Source organism: Lycium barbarum, chromosome 3 (genome assembly GCF_019175385.1).
Source record: "Lycium barbarum isolate Lr01 chromosome 3, ASM1917538v2, whole genome shotgun sequence".
Lineage (NCBI taxonomy): Eukaryota > Viridiplantae > Streptophyta > Magnoliopsida > Solanales > Solanaceae > Lycium > Lycium barbarum.
Genome location: NC_083339.1, coordinates 134,235,229 through 134,256,130, shown reverse-complemented (window position 1 = coordinate 134,256,130; position 20,902 = coordinate 134,235,229). Strand labels below are relative to the sequence as shown.

General features: G+C 43.0%; 2 protein-coding genes and 1 non-coding gene across 3 annotated transcripts; all 3 read right to left on the bottom strand.

Annotated features, from left to right (window-relative positions):
- Positions 1-8,656: 8,656 nt before the first annotated feature.
- On the bottom strand, positions 8,657-10,062 carry LOC132631406 (uncharacterized). Its single transcript, XM_060346980.1, has 3 exons — positions 10,006-10,062; positions 9,281-9,919; positions 8,657-8,755 (listed from the first exon to the last, which is right to left on the bottom strand). The coding sequence occupies exons 1-3, from the start codon at positions 10,060-10,062 to the stop codon at positions 8,657-8,659; spliced, it is 795 nt and encodes a 264-aa protein (XP_060202963.1).
- A 3,837-nt stretch (positions 10,063-13,899) lies between these two features.
- Positions 13,900-13,981, bottom strand: TRNAS-GCU (transfer RNA serine (anticodon GCU)). Its single transcript has one exon. It is a non-coding gene; the product is annotated as a tRNA-Ser (tRNA).
- Positions 13,982-17,601: 3,620 nt separating this feature from the next.
- Positions 17,602-19,217, bottom strand: LOC132632701 (uncharacterized). Its single transcript, XM_060348743.1, has 2 exons — positions 18,273-19,217; positions 17,602-18,174 (listed from the first exon to the last, which is right to left on the bottom strand). The coding sequence occupies exons 1-2, from the start codon at positions 18,963-18,965 to the stop codon at positions 18,013-18,015; spliced, it is 855 nt and encodes a 284-aa protein (XP_060204726.1). The 5' UTR covers positions 18,966-19,217; the 3' UTR covers positions 17,602-18,012.
- Between the last annotated feature and the right edge of the window lie 1,685 nt (positions 19,218-20,902).

The window sequence follows — 20,902 nt, the reverse complement described above, 5'->3', positions numbered from 1 at the left end:
CAGCACTCATTCTCGGAATTTTTAATTTTTAAGTTCTTAAGTAAAAAAATCAAAAATCAAAAATTCAATTTATGAAATCCTTTTTATTCACGATGCTATTTATTTTATATCTCCTTATTATAATTTCTTACTAAGATAAAAAAATTTTACTTTGCCTATCATTTACCAAGCTTTTTTAAACAGGTTAAAAAATGATTTCTGGTACTTTTTAGGTTGTTCCATATTTATTTCAAAAAGTTATGAATTTAGTGTTCATGGTTAATTAAAATTAACAATCGAAGAATACAACAAGAGCAGTAAACATCTATTCAGTCAATAATCGAGACTTGGGACAAAATAACTGGCTCTGATACCATTGAAAGAAAAAAGAATAACGGGGCAAGAACAACGGATTGTGTACCTTTTAATTGCAGCGGAAATCATTGAACTCACCACCAAACAATTGTCCAGGATCGACTTTATCTCTCTAGGAAACTAATTTCTTGTCACAAACTAAATGTCTTTTTCTCTCTTTAATGTGTGTTTTTCTTTCTCATTGAGATTTTATATCTTATATGTTGATTTTTCTTCTGATGGAACAGTTGCAGAGAAAACTCCATGGAACCATATTTATACGTTCCCTGTATTCTAGATACGTGGGGTAGTTTTTAGGAGTTGGAAATTCCCTACGTAACCTCTGCCAATTTTATCTCTTCTAAACGGGTCGGGTCGGGTCCACATGGGCGACCCACAACCCAACTCAATATATCCAATAGAATGTTAATCCGGCGGTTTTTTTTTTCATCTAAAGGCTGACATTTTCATTCATTTGATAGTAAAACAAAAGAGCCACAAGTTTCATGTACAAGTCATGTAGAAAAATGTTCATCCCAAGAAACTGCATCGACTAAAGTCTTCAAAAAACTTTCTAAGCAGTGACTACATTTGATGGTTGTATTAAGAACGCTATCATTCTTTTTTTGGATGGAGGGAGTAATTTATTAAAAAGACTCTTCAACCAGCACACGTGCTAAAATTTATACTCTCCATTTCAAAATAAGTGAATTTGTGAGACTCTTTCTTTGGTCCAAAATAAGTGAATTGTTCAAAGTCCAACAGAGCAATTAGTAAGTTTTTTCAAAGTTATCATTCTTTTCATTAGCTTCTTCATACCCCGATACTCACTATTTCAATTTTTAAGAAATGTTTGGGCAAAGACATTGGGTAATTTAGTTAAATAACAATTTCATTAATGTTAGTAGTTAGATTTTTTAAGGGGCATGCCACACCCCAAAAATTCAATTATATTGAAATGGAGGGAGTAATTTTTTAACAAGATAATTTCTATTAGCAATGAAATTTAATCTCTACGACTCTTAAGGTCAAATATTGTATTAATGCCACAATTACCATTACTTGAAGCAAAAAGAGGCCCAAGTTGAAATTTAATAGAACCAAACAAAACCAATTTCATTTTAGTGATCGATTGGATAGTCTTGCAAATAAAAAAATTAAATCAAATTAATCCAAACATGATTAATCGACCGAATGCACAACCCTATAGTTATGTTCAGATAACGGTGGCATTTACATGTTAAAAATGTAATTAACGAAGAGTCTTGTATACGGTGAAAACCGGATATGAGCCAGAACGGTGATAAGGTAAATTGGTGATGGAAAAGGAGCGAGAACGTACCGGGTCTGTTCAGTCCTACCCGGAGAAGGCATCTGTACCGGGGCTAAACGAGTCTGTCTTCTCCGTCATCAAAACGGCCAAGTCTGCTGATCCGAGAGTCTGTGGCCGTTGCCCCGAATATCCGTTTGACCGAATGGCCGTTGGATCGGGTGGCCGTTGGACCGGGTGGCCGTTGGTCCGCGTAACCGTCGCCCGCGGGCCCCGCACCAATGGCGTGCTGTCATAGTCAACTACCTACCATGCGTGTGTCAGACGGCGCCGTAAGTCTAATCCCACCAAATCCGTGCAGGGCTGTCATTGTCATGATTATTTTATTAGTCTCCATTTGTATGAGATCCAGAAGGTGGCACTATAAATAGGGCATGTCCTCCTTCCTTAAGGAGGTTGGTTCCCACATTTCTCCAAGAACACTTGCAATAGAATAGCCCATATATACAATCTTTCCTTCAATTCCTGATCCGGCCACGACCGTTTTGTTCATGTTTTTAGCATATTTAATCCATCAAGCCTTCTACGCTGTTCATAAGTATTTGTGTTCATAAACAAACCGCCATTATTAGCCATTTCATTAAAGAACTCTAATATATATATTTTCTCTACCTCACATACATATTAAGACCCAAGCACATATCCTATACCCGCTTACAAATTCAATTGATTATCCGATTTCGGGGTAAACAGTTTGGCGCCCACCGTGGGGCCAGGATAATAGTGGCTTTCGATCTTGACTTATATCACATTCATCAAAATCGCAAACACCCCTGTCCGTATCTACGAAAACGGACTAAATGGCCGACGCTGAGCAATCCGGTCATGTCAACAATACCGAAATTGTGTCGGAAAATGCGGGCAGCGGATTAAGGAGATTGCCAAACCCCGCTGACCCGAACCCCGTCGATTCAAGGGAGGGACTCGACCGGCAAAACACCGTGGATCAAGAGAATGCCGCCCTGCCGGCCACCGATCCTCTAAATACTCACAATTCCGCTACATTGTCTCGGACTCAGGGCCGAGGAAACCCGGATGCGCCAAATGACGGTGTGAGCTTACGTTTAATTTTTGAAATGTTGCAGGAACAAAGAGCGGCGATTGCCGAGCAGGCGATAGCGATTGCCCGGTTACAGAGCGGGAAAGGTGAACCGGGGCCGGAAAAGGCAAAGGATACTGCTGAGATCGGAAGAAATGAGACACGAATGGTTGAGAGCGACGGTTTCGGAGCCGGCTCCTCTACCGAGGTTCTAAAAATGATCGAAACTTTGGCAAAACGGGTAGATTCGACTGAAATGAGGGTCGAGACATACAATTCTCGGGTAGACCAAATACCGGGGGCCCCACCTTTATTGAAGGGGCCGAATTCGAAAAGGTACATTCAGAGACCTTTTCCGCCAAGTGCGGCCCCAAAACTGATCCCGAAGAGATTCAAAATGCCCGATGTACAGAAGTATGACGGCACAACGGACCCGCACGAGCATGTGACCTCATATACCTGTGCCATAAAGGGCAATGACATGGAGGAAGATAAGATCGAGTCGGTGCTGCTGAAAACATTTGGCGAAACTCTGTCGAAGGGGGCGCTGACGTGGTATGACCACCTACCCGAGCATTCGATCACTTCCTTTGGAATGCTCGCCGATGCCTTCGTAAAGGCACATGCCGGTGTCATAAAGGTGCAGGCCCGTAAGGCCGATATCTTCCGAATAACCCAAAGGGACGACGAGCTGCTGCGGGAGTTCGTTAACCGGTTTCAAAGGGAACGAATGGAACTCCCCCCGGTACCTGAAGAATGGGCCGCGCAAGCTTTCACAAAGGGGCTCAACATGCTAAGTTCAGCTGCTTCGGCCAAATTGAAGGAAAATTTGTTGGAATATGAGGCTGTCACATGGGCCGACGTCCACAATCGGTACGAGTCAAAGATTCGGGTGGAAGACGATCAACTCGAATTCTCTCCGGTAAAGTTAAAAGTGAACGGAAGCTTCGAGAAACCGAGAAGGGTTATGAAGGGAAATCCGAATCATCTAAAGAAAGGTTTCGACCATATTCACACTCGGAGAGATCAAATTTCAGGTCGAAAAAGCCAAGGGAAGGCCCGAGCCACTTCTCAGGTCGAGGTAGCAAGCAGGTCGAGTGCCCATCAAACAGCCGGGGGCTCTCGTTCAGGAGCGACGCCGGAAGTTCTGGCAGCAATAAGGTTCCACCAAAGATCTCGGAGTACAACTTCAACGTCAGTACCTCGGATCTTGTCTCGGCCATCGGTCGCGTCCCGGATGTGCGGTGGCCGAAACCACTAAGGACAGATCTGGGACAACGGGATCCGAATATGGTGTGTGAATATCACGGAACCCACGGTCACAAAATTGAGGATTGCCGCCAGTTGAGAGAGGAGGTGGCCCAGTTATTGAAAAACGGCCACCTTAGAGATCTATTGAGTGAGCGAGCCAAAAACCATTACAAGGAAAGGGAAGCTCAACGGAGGGCCGAACCGGTTGAACATCAGCATACAATCAACATGATAGTAGGGGGTATTGACATCCCTCGGGGTCCGGTAATGAAGCGGACAAAGATTTCCATTGTTCGGGAAAAACGCACCCGGGATCATTTACCCGGGGGTTCTATCTCCTTCGATGACGAGGACGCAGAGGGCGTCATTCGACCGCACAATGATGCGTTGGTAATCTCTATACTTATCTTTAAAACTAAGGTTAAACGTATCTTGATTGACCCAGGTAGCTCAGCCAACATCATTCGGTGGAGAGTGGTCGAACAGCTGGGGCTGCTTGATCGGATCGTACCGGCAACCCGGGTACTCAGCGGGTTCAACATGGCGAGCGAAACCACAAAAGGGGAGATCTCGTTGCCCGTGAACATTGAAGGCTCCATTCAACAAACTTTGTTCTACGTGATCGAAGGGGACATGAAGTACAATGCATTATTGGGCAGACCTTGGATACATAGCATGAGGGCAGTGCCTTCAACGCTGCATCAGTTGCTGAAATTCCCTACCCTAGAGGGGGTGAAAACCATCCACGGTGAGCAACCCGCAGCAAAGGAAATGTTCGCTGTGGAGGAATCAACGCCACGGTCCAGGGAGCCGGCTCACGAAGAAAAGGGCGTAACCGGAGAGGAAGCCCCCCAATAGCAATCAAAGAATACTGGGTCAGATCCGGTATATGAAGAGGATGACTTCGGGGTACCCAGATCTTTTGTCATGCCGGATGACTCGGACGCGACCAAATCGACCGTGGAGGAGGTGGAGCAGATCATCCTGTTCGAGTTCTTACCAGACGGAAAGGTATACCTGGGCACGGGGCTCACCCCGGAGCTCAGGCGCAAATTAATTGAGTTTCTTCAGGCTAACGCCGATTGCTTTGCGTGGTCGCATATAGATATGACAGGTATATCACCAGAGATAGCATCACATAAACTCAGCTTGGACGGGAGGTTTCCCCCGGTGAAGCAAAAAAGGAGGCCCATGGCAGAGCCAAAACACGCCTTCATCAAAGACGAGGTAACAAAGCTTTTAAATATAGGTTCCATCCGGGAGGTAAAATATCCGGATTGGCTCGCTAACGTGGTGGTGGTGCCCAAAAAAGGTAACAAATTTCGAATGTGTGTCGATTATAAAGACTTAAACAAGGCATGCCCGAAGGACTCATTTCCGTTACCTCACATCGATAGAATGATCGATGCGACGGCCGGACAAGAAATGTTAAGTTTTCTCGACGCTTACTCCGGGTATAACCAGATCCGGATGCACCCGGAGGATCAAGAGAAAACGTCCTTCATTACCCGATATGGGACTTACTGCTATAATGTCATGCCTTTCGGATTAAAAAATGCCGGTGCTACTTACCAACGCCTAGTTAATGAAATGTTCGAAGAACAAATAGGGAAAACGATGGAAGTTTATGTTGACGATATGGTTGTCAAGTCCCTGGAAACAGAGGACCATTTAAAGCATTTGTAGGAAACCTTTGATGTGCTCCGCAGATATGGCATGAAGCTCAACCCGGAGAAGTGTGCCTTCGGGGTAAGGTCCGGTAAATTTCTGGGTTTCATGGTGTCAAACCGGGGAATTGAAATCAATCCGGACAAGATCAAAGCCATCGAGGACATCGAAGTTGTGAACCACATAAAAGGGGTGCAAAGGCTCACCGGAAGAATAGCGGCGTTGAGTCGCTTCATATCAAGGTCCTCCGACAAAAGTCACCGTTTCTTCTCCTTGCTCAGGAAGAAGAACGACTTCGCTTGGACACCGGAGTGTCAAGAATCTCTACGGGAGTTGAAAAGGTACCTGACCAGCCCTCCGTTGCTGCACACGCCGAAGGCCGACGAGCCGTTTTTCCTCTACCTAGCTGTTTCCAAAGTAGCGGTGAGTGGCGTTTTGGTCCGGGAAGAATCAGGTACGCAATTCCCTGTCTATTATGTAAGTAGAACTTTGGGGGATGCGGAAACCCGGTACCCTCATCTGGAAAAACTGGCATTAGCATTGGTGAGCGCTTCCAGAAAACTCAAACCTTATTTTCAATGCCACCCTATATGCGTAGTGACCACTTACCCTTTAAAAAACGTCATGCACAAACCGGAGCTGTCCGGTAGGTTAACAAAATGGGCTGTAGAAATCAGCGGTTACGACATCGAATATAAACCACGAACGGTCATCAAATCCCAAATCTTGGCCGATTTCGTGGCAGACTTTTCCCCAGCTATGGTCCCCGAGGTCGAAAAAGAACTTTTGCTGACCTCGGGAAAAAGCACGGGCATCTGGACCCTGCACACGGACGGAGCCTCGAACCTTAAAGGTTCCGGGCTAGGAATCGTCCTTAGAAGTCCAGCCGGGGATGTCGTTCGACAGTCCATTAGAACTGCTAAATTGACTAACAATGAAGCCGAGTATGAGGCTATGATTGCAGGTTTGGAGTTGGCTCGAAGTATGGGTGCCGAAGTCATCGAAGCTCAATGCGACTCGCTCCTGGTCACAAACCAGGTGAACGACATTTTCGAGGTCAAAGATGAGCGGATGTAGAGGTACCTCGAGAAGACCCAAGTGGTACTTCACCGATTCACAGAATGGACCGTGCAGCACATACCGAGGGAACAAAACAGCGTGGCCGATGCCTTGGCAAATTTAGGATCCTCGGTCTACGGGGAGGAAATCAACCCCGGGACAACGGTGCACCTGTCAAACACGGCCATAGAAAACGGACACGCCGAGATAAACGCAATGGGCCTAACTTGGGATTGGCGCAACAAGTACATTGACTACTTGTGTGATGGTAAGCTCCCAAACGACCCAAAGGAATCACGGTCGTTAAGGACAAAGACAACCCGATTTTGCTTAGTAGACGGTCAATTGTATCGATGATCTTTTCTCGGCCCCCTGGCTAAATGTTTGGGCCCCGGCGAAACGGAATATGTTATGAGAGGTGCACGAAGGAACCTGTGGCAACCACTCCGGTGCCGAGGCTCTGGTCCGAAAAATCATCCGGGCCGGTTATTATTGGAACCGGATGGACGAGGACTTTAAGAATTTCGTCCGAAAGTGTGACGGATGCCAGAAACACGCCCCGATGATTCACCAGCCCGGGGAGCTGCTGCACTCGGTGGTCTCGCCCTGGCCTTTCATGAAGTGGGGAATGGACATTGTGGGCCCGTTACCACGGGCAGCAGGTAAGGCCCGTTTTATTTTGTTTATGACTGACTATTTTTCTAAGTGGGTTGAAGCGCAGGCCTTTCAAAAAAATCAGGGAAAAGGAAGTCATCAACTTCATATGGGACCACATCATCTGCCGATTCGGCATCCCTGCCGAGATAACTTGTGATAATGGCCCTCAGTTCGTAGGCAGCAAGGTCAACGATTTCCTCGAAGGCTTGAAGATCAAGAAAATCGTATCAACCCCGTATCACCCATGTGCGAACGGGCAGGCAGAGTCCACGAACAAAACAATAATCCAAAATCTGAGGAAGAGACTTGAAACATCAAAGCACCATTGGAGGGACGTGTTGCCGGAAGTGCTGTGGGCCTACAGAACCACATCCAAATCGAGCACCGGGGAAACTCCATTCTCGTTGGTTTACGGGGCCCAAGCCCTTATCCTCGTAAAAGTCGGTGAACCGACCCTCCGTTTCAGTTATACCACCGGGGAGTCAAACGAGGAAGCCATGGCCGTGAAACTCGATCTCACAGATGAATTACGCGAAAGCGCGTCTGTCCGCATAGCGGCCCAAAAACAGAGAATGGAAAGGTACTACAACCGAAGAGCGAACTTTTGACATTTCCAAGTCGGGGACTTGGTGCTTCGAAAGGTTACCTTGCACACCAAGAACCCCAACGAAGGAAAGCTGGGTCCGAACTGGGAGGGCCCGTAAAAGGTAACCGGTATAACGGGCAAAGGATCGTACCAATTGGAATTAATGGACGGGCAGCGTCTGCGCAACAACTGGAACGTGGCCCATCTAAAGAGATACTACTGCTAAGGTATGGCCCGTACTCTCTCATTGACTTTTCGCTTTTGCAGGGGGTCGAGAACGGGAGAAAAATAGAATTTAGGTCTGAAAACACGTGTTGCACTCTTTTCCTTGGTGCGGTTTTGTCCCAAAAAGGGTTTTCCGACAAGGTGTTTAATGAGGCAACAAGTACAACGTGTTACTGAACAAACAAGAAGAACATAACAGCACTCACCCGACCTAAAAAGCTCGGATCAGTGCTGGGGGAATACTATGCCCATACCGAAGAAGACACCGATCAAAGTAGACGGGGAGACTCAACATTTGCTACGGCAAAACAAAGACCCGGCCACCGGCCATAGCCTTCAATGTAAGGACCAAACGATCATAACGAATCGTGTCCTACCCGATATTTGCTACGGCGAAACAAAGGACCGGTCTCCGGCCATAGCTTTCGATGTAAGGACCAAACGATCATAATGAATCGTGTCCCATTTTTTACACTTGCTACGGCAAAAGAAGAAAGAGTCAAAACTCTCATATGAACAAACGTTTTGCAAAATCAAAGGCAACTGGCCAAACTTTGACAAAATCCCCAAAGGGGGGCTGCCACATCAAAAACTTTGCTAGCCAAGGCTGAAAAGACACCGGTTCTAAAATACAGCCGAAGAAAAATATCGGCTCTAATAAGACGCTCCTCGAATATTCGGAGACGACGGAACTACCGAAACATCGGCCAAGACCCAAACGGGACCAATGGATGAATCAACGACTACGAGTCACCTCGTCCCAAAATGGACCAGCAATAAACAGCAAAAATAAGGACAAACAGTCAAAACGAGGAAGCCGAAAGATGCACTTTTCATTTATACAACGAAAGATTCTTTACATCAAAAGAAGAACAAAGCACTATGAAAACAAAAATACCAAAGTACTGGCCCTATGCTACCCGGCACGACTAGAAGAGGATGAATGCTCGGACTCGGTCCGCTCGGAGTCGTCTGACTCGGACCCGAGGGCAAGGTTAGCCTCCTTCTCCATTCCTTTAGCTTCAAGTATCAGGGCCGAAAGATCCTCCAGGCCGAGGTCGGCTTGCTCGAGAGTAAGACGCCGAGACTTCCATTTCTCATATTCAGCGACAATAGCGGTATAAGCCTCGACCGCCTCCACACTTTTCCAAGCTTCCTCCAAATCGGCCTCAGTCCTGGCCAGTTTGGTTTCCAAATGAGCTCGGTTCCTCTCAAGATCATCCCTCGTAAGATTGGCCGCATTCAGCTCGGCCTTAAAGGTATCATTAGCGTTAATCGCCTCCTCAAGCTCAGTTCTAAGGCCCTCGCATAACCGAGCCCGCTCCTCGACTTTCTCTTCGAGCACCCTGCTGCGCTCGTTGAACAAAGCAGCCTCGGACTCAAGCTGCCGGTTCCTCTCCGTCAAGCCCGTAGCATCAGCCTTCACCGAGTCAAGTTCTCCCCGAAGTTGGGAAACCGTGGTCTCGAGTTCATCTAACCGCAAAGAAAATTGGGTTTTATCCCTGCGAAGGCCGATCTTCTCGGCCTCGAGGCTCCGATTGTAATCAGTCATGGCGGCCAGATCACTCTTCAATCGACGGTTTTCGTCCTTAACCGCATCAAGCTCGGGGTGGAGGTTGGCCAGCATGACCGCCCGGTTTAATTCTTCTTCCTTCTCTCGAAGAAGGTGTTGATATTTTTCTGTCTCTCGGCCCTGAGCATCGAGTTGGCCCCGAAGATCGTCTATCTCGTGTCGGGCACGAATGAAAGCCTCATTGACCAGCACCACACTCTGTAGATGGAACAAACCAAAAGACTTAGGCAAGGAAATGATGACATTCTCAAAATGAAATGTATAAGAGGGGCTAAGAATCTTACCCGGTTGCCCGCGTGCATGCCCTCATTAACAAGGCATTCCCAAGTAACCCCGGTCATTTTGCGTCTGTCTGAATCTGATACAAGGGGACGCAAATAGCTCGCTACGCCCACCGGACGTGATAAGAAGCTGCAGTCCTCGGGGACGGTGACCACTGCTGATCGGGTTCTCCTTGGCTCCACACTCGGGGCTGGGAAAATGTTCACCAAGCTATCCCTGGCACCGGAATCGGAGGCCCGATAAGCCGGCCTCGTGGCTCGAGGGATAGGAAGGTGACCGAATCCCGCTGCTTCACAGGATGCGGGGGGAGTTCTCGAGAACATATCGTCGAACTCATCCACCCGCGTAGCCAGGGCAGAGTAACTTGGAGCAGCCTCAACAAATTCGGCAAAGGCCGAGGGCTCCACAGTTGTAGCGGGCTCGTGCTCGGGAGACGGACGCGCGCCTGTGGGGGCTTCGATCTCCGGTACTGGTTCGGTCCTTTTTTCGGTTTCAACAACAACCGCTTCCCCGGACCTTTTTCTTTGAAGGGGAGCATCTTCCGAAGAAGTTCACCTGAAATGTCGACAAAGTCAATCGACCGAAGAGGAGCTGGTGAAAGTATTTCTTCCGCACCTGGATGGGGAACAGGAACCAAGAGGCCTTCGCCAATGGAAGGAAGGGGCGGAACGGAGATCACCTCTTCCGGTATTGAAGCCACGGTGGGGACGGAGCCGACCCTTCGAACAATGATGTCGAGCTCTGCCTCTTCCCTCGAGGGGCGGGCAACGCTCCTTGTTTTCTTTCCTTTTAGTTTCTTCCCCTTTTCGGAGGGCCGTTTCCTTTTTGCGACCTCGGAGAGGACGCGGGAGAAGCCTGCTGTGTCAAATTCGGGCGCCGATGCTGATGGGGCGGTCCCCGATTCCGACCTGGGGGCTACCGAGCCCTTAGGCAAACCTGAAAACATGAGAGGTTAGCAGAAACCAGAGGGCGAAACGAGTAAAAGAAGAATACGGTAGGATAAGAATAGAGGGTTACCGTGATTTTGGGCAATCCATCGGCCACGGGACAAGTGGGCCCATGTCCGGTCTTCATAGGGATGCTGGGCGAGAAGCACTGTGACCCAGTCGTTCAAATCCCGGATGACCGGAGGAACGTACCCATTGGCTAGCAAAAGTAAAGAATTTCAAGGAATAATCAAAATTTGACAAAGCAATATTAAAGCAATTATTCGGGGCTTGGAACTTACGCTTGTTATTCCATTTCTCCGGGAAAGGCATATGCTCGGCCGGAATTATGTCCTCGGTCTTCACCCGGACAAATCGCTCCAACCATCCCCGGTCTCTGTCTTCGTCCATTTTCGCAAAAAAAGGATTTCGGCTGCGCTTGGCCATTTCATTACGCCACCCCGGAACATCCTCGGGGAGTATAGGCGTATGAGGTGGGCTAGTGTGAACTCCTTCTCGGCATTGTTGGCCAATGACCGGAGACACGCTACGACCCTCCAAACATTCGGGCCAATCTGGGCCAGCGTAACGCCGTAGGTGCGGCACATGTCGAGAATGACCGGATCCACCGGAGGGTTTAGTCTGAGAGTGAAGGGGTATGTGTAAACGTACAAAAACCCTTCACGGTGGTCAGTAACAGATTCATCAGGTCCGGGAGCGAAGACCCGAACAGGACGGGTGTCCCACCCACAATCGGCCCGGGCTGTGTCAAGCTTCTCCTCGGTGACGGATGAGGGATACCGCCTCACGTCGTATCCCCTGTCTGAAACGGAGGAAGGCTTTTCGACCTCAAGGTCTTTGTTGAAATTAAACTTGGCCGGTATGATATCCGATGCAGTGGGCTCGAATTTAACCGGGCACGCAGGCTCGGCTCCCGATGACGATATCAATGGGGCATCGTGGGAAGTCGATTCGGACATCCTGAAAATATGAAAGAAAGAAGGCCGAAGAGAGGGATTTAAGAAGAACGAAGGAACTGGTGGTTCAAATAGAAGGCAAAATTGAAACAGCAACGCTCGAACAAAGGATACTCGACAGCAGCAGTGATGAGGTTGACTCCTGTGCACACGATATGAAGCAACAGATCAATAGGGAGACCAGATCTGAAGTTAGGTTGTGTGTTGAGCAAGAAGAAAGAAGAACACAGAATTGGAGTAGGGTTAAAGAGGAGGCAAAAACGTGAAAATGGCAAAATAAAGGGGTAGAAGGCCTTATATAGGCATGTTAGGGAGGGAATGGCTCCCGAGGACGGCCAATCAGATGGCGCCATGTGCCCCATCATTAATTTGAAGCGACTCGAAACGACGTGAAAAAGGCGGTTGACAGAAGCGGACCACCAGGGTTGAGACACGTGGCAGGTAAGGGGCATGCGTTACGTGCTCATTCCCGCCAAAATACGAAGGTGAGGTCGGGATGAGAGAGCCACCGATTTAGGAACTCATCCACTCCCCGTCACTCCGATAGATCGGGGATCCGGGGAGTGGAGGGGCTATCTGTATACGGTGAAAACCGGATATGAGCCAGAACGGTGATAAGGTAAATTGGTGATGGAAAAGGAGCGAGAACGTACCGGGTCTGTTCAGTCCTACCCGGAGAAGGCATCTGTACCGGGGCTAAACGAGTCTGTCTTCTCCGTCATCGAAATGGCCAAGTCTGCTGATCCGAGCGTCTGTGGCCGTTGCCCCGAATATCCGTTTGACCGAATGGTCGTTGGATCGGGTGGCCGTTGGACCGGGTGGCCATTGGTCCGCGTAACCGTCGCCCGCGGGCCCCGCACCAGTGGTGTGCTGTCATAGTCAACTACCTACCATGCGTGTGTCAGACGACGCCGTAAGTCTAATCCCATCAAATCCGTGCAGGGCTGTCATTGTCATGATTATTTTATTAGTCTCCATTTGTATGAGATCTAGAAGGTGGCACTATAAATAGGGCATGTCCTCCTTCCTTAAGGAGGTTGGTTCCCACATTTCTCCAAGAACACTTGCAATAGAATAGCCCATATATACAATCTTTCCTTCAATTCCTGATCCGGCCACGACCGTTTTGTTCATGTTTTTAGCATATTTAATCCATCAAGCCTTCTACGCTGTTCATAAGTATTTGTGTTCGTAAACAAACCGCCATTATTAGCCATTTCATTAAAGAACTCTAATATATATATTTTCTCTATCTCACATACATATTAAGACCCAAGCACATATCCTATACCCGCTTACAAATTCAATTGATTATCCGATTTCGGGGTAAACAAATTCAATTGATTAGCGATTGCAGGCGGAGCAAAACTAGCTAGCAAGATTTAAGTATATGGCCATTAATTTGATGTAAACATACTCAAAGTTTTTCCAAGCTAATATCTATTAGCAATGGATTGAGCATATAAGTTTTGTAATTCAATTTATGCATTTGCTGGTTTAAGATCAGCACAATTCCCCTCACTGCTTAACATACACTGCATTAGTAATCCAAATTTTTTGATTTTGCTCAAATAAATTATTATACGTCAATAAAAAAGCCGGAGAATCATCAATAAATTAAACATGGAAAATTATTAGAGAAAATGAGAAATTAACCCAAGTTAGGAACAAAAACTATTAAAAAGAAAAGCATTATGTTTTTTTGGTAATTAAGAACTGCATTAGGTTATGTCAGTCCGAGATGTAAGAACTGCATATTCTAATTTACTATTAGCACAAAGAACTATAAACATCTTTGGATGAGAGTGCAGGGCCTCAAAATATTGAAATTGAAGGCCATGTCCTTTTCTTTAAGTTTGTCAAGTCCCTTTCTCATTTCAAATTTAGCTCTTTTTTGTTGTTAATTGTGTGCCGGAAAGTATTTTTATGAGTAAGTTAAAGGTCATGTCTCTTTCAAGCAGGAATGAGGACAAACAAAAAAAAGCATGTTTAACGTCGCCTGAGAGATTCGAACTCTCGCGGGGAAACCCCATGTACTTAGCAGGCACACGCCTTAACCACTCGGCCAAAGCGACGCTATGACACTACAACTAATTCATACTTTAATTAATCTGGTTTCTCCAAGTACGTCTTTAAAAAAGATCAAAGGTTTTAGTATTTATGTCTTTTATTCTGCTTGATGTATTCTTGATTAGAAAAAAAAAAAAAAAAAATGGAGCCTCTTGTCCCACTTGGTTGCACGACTTGCATCTTAGGAAATTGAATTTCTTTGCAAAAAGTTGGTATTAGTTTGCTTAAATATCAATTTCAATCAAGTCCATGTTTGTGATCATCTAGAGGTAACTCATAAATAATCATCTCAAATTTTGAACTAAAAGATTATATGTGCATCGTGTAAAATCATCCGTTTTTTATTATTCTAAGTTCTAACAAAAATTAAGGAAAAATCCTATTTATCTCCTGATTTACCATTCTACAATCAGATCGGTTTTCTACTTCTCAAAATCTCATAAAAGTTTAAGTTTGTATCTACTAGTGTTTCTAGTGCAAATGTTTCTATTGCTTGACCGAAAAAAGAAAAAAAGAAAAAGAAAAAAGACAAGTCTTTCATTTGTTACTGTTGCACATGAGAATAAAGTATTCGACTGGGAAGAGGAGGACAAAAAACAAAGGTAACAGAAAATTTTATAACGTGAGATTTTTTTTCGCCTATTAGCTCGATTACGTTTGTTCTTGAAAATGCCACAAATACTTAGGCAAGCGGAGAATATTTGACCGTGAAAATGTCTGTATTTCAATTGCAATGCGAATTTTAGATTTGGGCCGTGCATTGGACGTTCAATTTCCCATTTCACTCTTGAAGTAAATTCACAGAATTGCCCTTCTTTTGGGTGGTCTTTAAATTTTGCCCTCATATTTGCGGTCTTTAAATTTTGTCCCTCATATTTGTGGTTTTTAAGTTTTGCCCTTAGCTTGGATACCTGAGGTTCTGGGTTCGAACCCCCGCTTAGGCATAAAATAAAAAAATAATTTCGCAAGACAGGGCTAGAGGGAGTGGAGTGTATGCTGGATCTGACATAAAGTTCTTAAGGAAAAACTAAAGTAATGCCAGAGGGGGCATAACTTTTCCTCAAGGCATAGTTTAGTTATGCCTTATGGGGCAAAACTTTTCCTTAAGGAACTATGCCTTATGGGACAGACTTTTAATTAAGACATAACCAAAAGTATGCCTCATAAGGCAGAACTTTTCCTTAAGGCAAAATTTTAGTTATGCCTTAAGGAAAAGTTCCGCCTTATGGGACATACTTTTAGTTATATTTTACGGGCACACTTTTAGTTAAGGCATAACTAAAAGTATGCCCCATAAGGCGGAACTTTTCCTTAAGGCATAATTAAAAGTTTGCCTTGAAAAGTAAAAAAAATAATAATAAATATATATATATATATGTCTCAAGGCAAAGTCTGCCCCCTCCGGCATAACTTTAATTTTTCTTTAAGGATTGTATACCGGATCCGACATAAAGTCCTTAAGGAAAAACTAAAGTTATGCCGGAGGGGGCATAACTTTTCCTCAAGGCATAGTTTAGTTATGCCTTATGGGGCAAAACTTTTCCTTAAGGAACTATGCCTTATGGGGCGGACTTTTAATTAAGGCATAACCAAAAGTATGCCTCATAAGGCAGAACTTTTCCTTAAAGCAAACTTTTAGTTATGCCTTAAGGAAAAGTTCCGCCTTATGGGACATACTTTTAGTTATATTTTACGGGGCACACTTTTAGTTAAGGTATAACTAAAAATATGCCCCATAAGGCGGAACTTTTTCTTAAAGCATAATTAAAAGTTTGCCTTGAAAAGTAAAATATATATATATATATGTCTCAAGGCAAAGTCTGCCCCCTCCGGCATAACTTTAGTTTTTCCTTAAGGATTGTATGCCGCATCCGGCATACACTCCCCCCAGCCCTGCCTTGCGAAATTATTTTTTTATTTTATGCCTGAGCGGGGGTTCGAACTCAGAACCTCAGGTATCCAAGCGAAGGGCAAAACTTAAAGAACACAAAGATGAGCGGCAAAATTTAAAGACCACCCCAAAAGAAGGGCAATCCGTGCAAAAAAATGAACATCTTTTACCGCATTTAGCCCATTTTGGGTTTAGGAAATGACATAAAACAAAGAGATTTTTCCACTTTCAATCTACGTTACTCAAACTCTTTAAAAATGGACGCGGGTGCGTGTCGGATCCTCCAAAAATAGTGCATTTTTTAAAGATTCGACACGAGTGCGGCATCATTTTTAGAGAGTATGAGCAACATAGCTTTCAATCACCCAACCCAACTTTATTATTAGGTAGGTCAATGTTACAAATGCAAGCTTGTATGGAGGTTTATGAAATTATCCCTTATTTTAAATAAAATATGCCATATTTTTCAGCTGTCACCTGGGTTAGCCCATTGTTCTAATTTGAAAGCTAGAGCACCAACCTTATTTTTCTTCTTCAACCCGTCCGTTTTTTTTTAATTGTTAATTTATAAACTTGATGTTGTGCGTGGAGCTCAAATTGTGATCAGATGATTTTGTAAGATAACCTACCATTGTTGAACAAGTTTCACGAAGTAGCTTTACATTTCAAATCTGATTTTGTGAATATTGTTTAAACTCATTGGAAATAGTCTAAGGAGATTGTCTATATAATTTAAACTGATTTGATGGAGATTTAGACTGATCTTGAACAAAAATTACAACCGAAAATGGCCAAAGAGTTCCTTATGACTGACGTGTCATACACTTTTATACAAGATAGAAACATTTTTATAGATTATTTTACATTTTTATATAAGGTAGATACATTATTTATATAGTATAAATAATAAGTGTATATATACTATTGCGAAAAAAGATAGCTACCTAAGTGTAATCTGAAAAATGTTGTGGACGAAAAGTAGTGAGTTGGGCTATATCTTTTTGAAAATTACCCTGACAGAAATACGATGATAGGCCAACATAGAGCCCGTTTGGATTGGCTTATAAGTTGCTTATAAGCTATTTTTAGTTTTTGAAATGTTTGGCTGGCTAGCTTAAAGTCATTTTGTGCTTAAAATAAGCTCAAAAAAAATAATTTGGCCCGTTTGACTGCTTAAAATAAGCTCAAAAAAAATAATTTGGCCCGTTTGACTTAGCTTATCTAAAGCAGCTTATAAGCTAAAAAAAAAAAAAGTTGGAAACAGGCTCATAATCTTACAAAGCTGATGCAAAGATCAGACAGCATGCAGAATTGCCTGAGCTAAAGGAAATTTGAATTTCATAGTGAAGGAAAATGTAAAAGCTATCAGAACCCCTTGTATATTTCCAACTTTATCATACAAGTAACAGGGAACACAGTAGCAAATCCCCACTACCCTGATAATTAAGAACAGCAAAATCATTTCTTTTTCTTTGGTTTGATGAATTTATGAATTCAAGTACTGCAAGAATCAATTGGGGGTTTGAGCACGCAAAGGTTACCAACACACACTCACTGGTAAGTGGAAACTTGTCAGTAACTTTTCGAGCATTAACAAGATAGTAGTACCATATACTATGTAAATTAAAGTTAGTAAAGTCAGTAGATTTAGTCAGACAACTACACAATTCATCAGTATCTTTCAAATCATAAAATAGCTACACCCCAGTTCTTTCTACAGTAGTATACTTGATATAACTAGAGAGGAAATAGTCAAAAATTCATTGAACAGCTCTTGTCCTCTTTAATTCCACAAGTACAAAGAGCTATATGCCATGTGAACCCTTGATGGTCCATTTACTAGTAGGCATCAATCACTCAATGGACACCACCATTAAATACTTTATCTACTCTCTCTAGCAACAGTGTACAATTTGTTTCTCAGTATTCCAATAATCAGTACTCCCTTCTTTGGAGGGCTAAATTTTTTAGGGGACAGTTAAAGGGATAGGGTGCTGATTTTGAGGGGCCGTGGTGGTCTATAGAAACTACCTTGCTTTTTTAACAAAGCTAAAGCTAAAGCTAATGTACAGAACTACAAAGATAGATAGCAAATTTCTTTTTCCAAAAATTTCCCCATGCTAAAACAAAATTCACCTCAAGATTTCAACTTGATTCTGCTTTTTGCACGGTAGTCTTGAATAGGAGTACATATAGCTTGTGATCCATGGAGAAATAGATGAAACCACCTACTGAATGTGTGACAAAAGAACCAAAACTGGTCCCTACTACACAATGCCATGCTGGTCCATAGACCCCATCAAACTCCTGAAAAATCAAGAAAACATATTTTAACAAAATCAATTCAATCAAAAGCTCAAATCTCATAATCACCAAGAATGCACAACAATCATTAAAGTGTTTACCTTTTTGAGGGAAAATCCAAGGGATTTGGATGAGAACTTTTCCAAGCTATCATGAGCTTTTCTTGCAAAATCTACAGCATGAATCTGCATAAATGGTGGCATATCCACAGACACAACTTTAACACCATTGCAAGAGAAGAAATCAGCCAACTCAGCCTGTGTGCAGCTGAATGATTTCCTCCTAGAAAAATATGTCCTTTTGATCTTATTATCACCAACCCCTTGTTGAAACCCCTTCAACTGTTCACTATCTTGACTCTTGGATAACAGTGCTAATGCCCTTTTAACATCCACCTCTTTCTTCAACTCCTTCTCCTTTTTAGGTACTTTCTTGATTTCACCTTTTTCGTGCAAGACAATAGCTTTATCAATATCTTTCTGCCCATCTACCACATATCTCCTCCCCATATGTTGGCTCTTTGACTTGGTCAAAGCAGAGCAAGAGGAATCAAAAACAGTGTTAGCAGCAGCAAGAGTTTTGGCCTGTAAATGAGTGTCAACAGGAGGATGTCTACTATGACCAGATTTGAGTATTTTGTGGTTTGCATAGAGCTTAGAGAAGTGAGTAGAGATGTTTTGGACAGTGGGTGAGGAGAGAGTGGGATCTGTTGGGTGGTGGGGTTTAGTGTTGGTGGTGGAGATGGTGGCTGAGAAAGGGGTAGGTTTAGGTTGCTTTTTGAGGGTGGGATCCATTGAAAAACTCTAGTCTTTGGAGGGTCTGTGCAGCTAAGGCCTTATTTTGGGGATAACTAGAAATGAAAGGGAAAAGAGAAATGAGAAATAGTGTAATTTAATGGGGGTGGTGAAGGGTGATTATGTTGGGGAATGTGTAGAAATGAAGGGGTGGGGTTCAAGTAGTGTACAACTAGTTCCCTAGATTGGGACCTGTGAGAGTTGAGCCTTAGATCTGGTTTTCCACCTAAAGTGCGCCGCTTGCGGAGAAATATAAGGCTAACATTGACCTCGCTGTTGGTTCATCTACTTGGACTCTTTCTTGTAGCAAAATTAAATTAATATTATGACAAACAAAAAGTGGTGAAATATCTTATATTTTCTTCATTGCCCATATGATAAGTATCCTCCGTCTGCATTCCGAAAGTTGCAGTTTGAGTCACCTAGAGAGCAAAAGGAAGAGTTCCTGAAGGAGGGGTATATATATATATATATATATAATTACAAAATTAAAAAATATTTTGATAGTAGTATATATTTCTAATTTAAAATTATAAGATTCATAAGTCTTATGTATTTATTTTCTCAAAATTCGTGTCAAATCAAACTAAAATAAAATTATTTTCTTTTTATCCATTCAAAATAGAATGACATAAACAACAACATACCCAGTGAAATCCCACAATGTGGGCCTAAGAAGGATAAAGTGTACGCAGATCTTACTCCTATCTCGAATGATAAAGAGATTATTTCCGAAAGATCCTCGGCTTAACAGAAAACTAAAATAGAATGACACATTGTTATATTTCTAAATGAGAATATTTATAGTTATATAATGTCGTAACATGCTTAAAATTATAAGTTTAAAAAAATCTTATAACCACTCAAATATTATACTGTATTAACATATTCAAGACTACAAATTTGAAAGTCTTTTTTTTTTTAATTAAACTTTGTAAGTCAAATTATGAAGAAAATAAATAGTGTCTTTAACTTTCTTTCGTTCAGCTTTTGCCCGGTAGAAATAAAATTTCTGTCTTTTATTATATAGATACATAATTTTTTTTATATAGTTGGTGCTTTAACTAGTTATAACATATTATTATGTATCTTTAGGTTATCATATCAAATTTGTTATAATAAAATTAAAAAAAAAACACTATTTAGTATATGTCTAATTTGGTCTTGATGGTGCGAAAAATTAAAACACATTCGCACACAAAATTTAAACTCATTTAATGATTCGCAATTTCGCACCATTGTGGTAAAGTTGTCACAAATGTTGGGTGAAATCTTCGGGCTTATCTTATTGCAGCCGCATCTCAAATTCACAAAACTGGGATATGAGAGAGAGGGGGTCATTAAGTAAGGAGCTTCATTTATAGTCAAAGCTTAATGATGGGTGTGTCATATTTAATGATCCATCAAAATCATGTATTTGTTGTTTCATTCTTTGAAAGCAACAAAATGTGTGTGTGTTTTGGTCAACAGTCAACACAGCCTAACACATCCACACTGGCTGGCTGGTCAACATAGTTTAGTTGGTAAATTTTGAATCTCGCAACGTTGTTTTTCTTTGCTTGTTAACGCCAGATTGTAGATGTGACGTACATACAATCAATGGAGAAAAAATTTCAATCAATTTTGAATCCTGTCGTTCTCGACTTTTTCTTCAATTTATAGCTATTAAATTCCTCACCCTTAGATTAACAACTCCTAAACCCTTAGATTTCCAGAAATCACAATACGAACTTGGAAAGGAAAATCATTAGTTTTCATGTTACATTTCTTTTTCCTCCTGCAGTAAAGTACTATGTTTTTAAGCAGAATGTGCAAAACAAAAATACTCCCTCCCTTCGTCTAAAATTCTCTGTCGTGATTACTAAAAATAATTGTCTCAAATTATTTATCGTTTTAAAAGTTCAAGACACAATTAATTATTGTTGCCTCATTTTACA

Coding starts and splice junctions, on each gene's coding strand:
- LOC132631406 (XM_060346980.1), bottom strand. CDS start 10,062: ATGACCGGGGTTACTTGGGAATGCCTTGTTAATGAGGGCATGCACGCG. Junction 9,920..10,005: donor GCATGCACGCGGGCAACCGG/GTAAGATTCTTA, acceptor TTCCATCTACAG/AGTGTGGTGCTGGTCAATGA. Junction 8,756..9,280: donor CTTGGAAAAGTGTGGAGGCG/GTCGAGGCTTAT, acceptor GTGTCTTTTCAG/CCTTGGCTAGCAAAGTTTTT.
- LOC132632701 (XM_060348743.1), bottom strand. CDS start 18,965: ATGGATCCCACCCTCAAAAAGCAACCTAAACCTACCCCTTTCTCAGCC. Junction 18,175..18,272: donor TTGGATTTTCCCTCAAAAAG/GTAAACACTTTA, acceptor TTGATTTTTCAG/GAGTTTGATGGGGTCTATGG.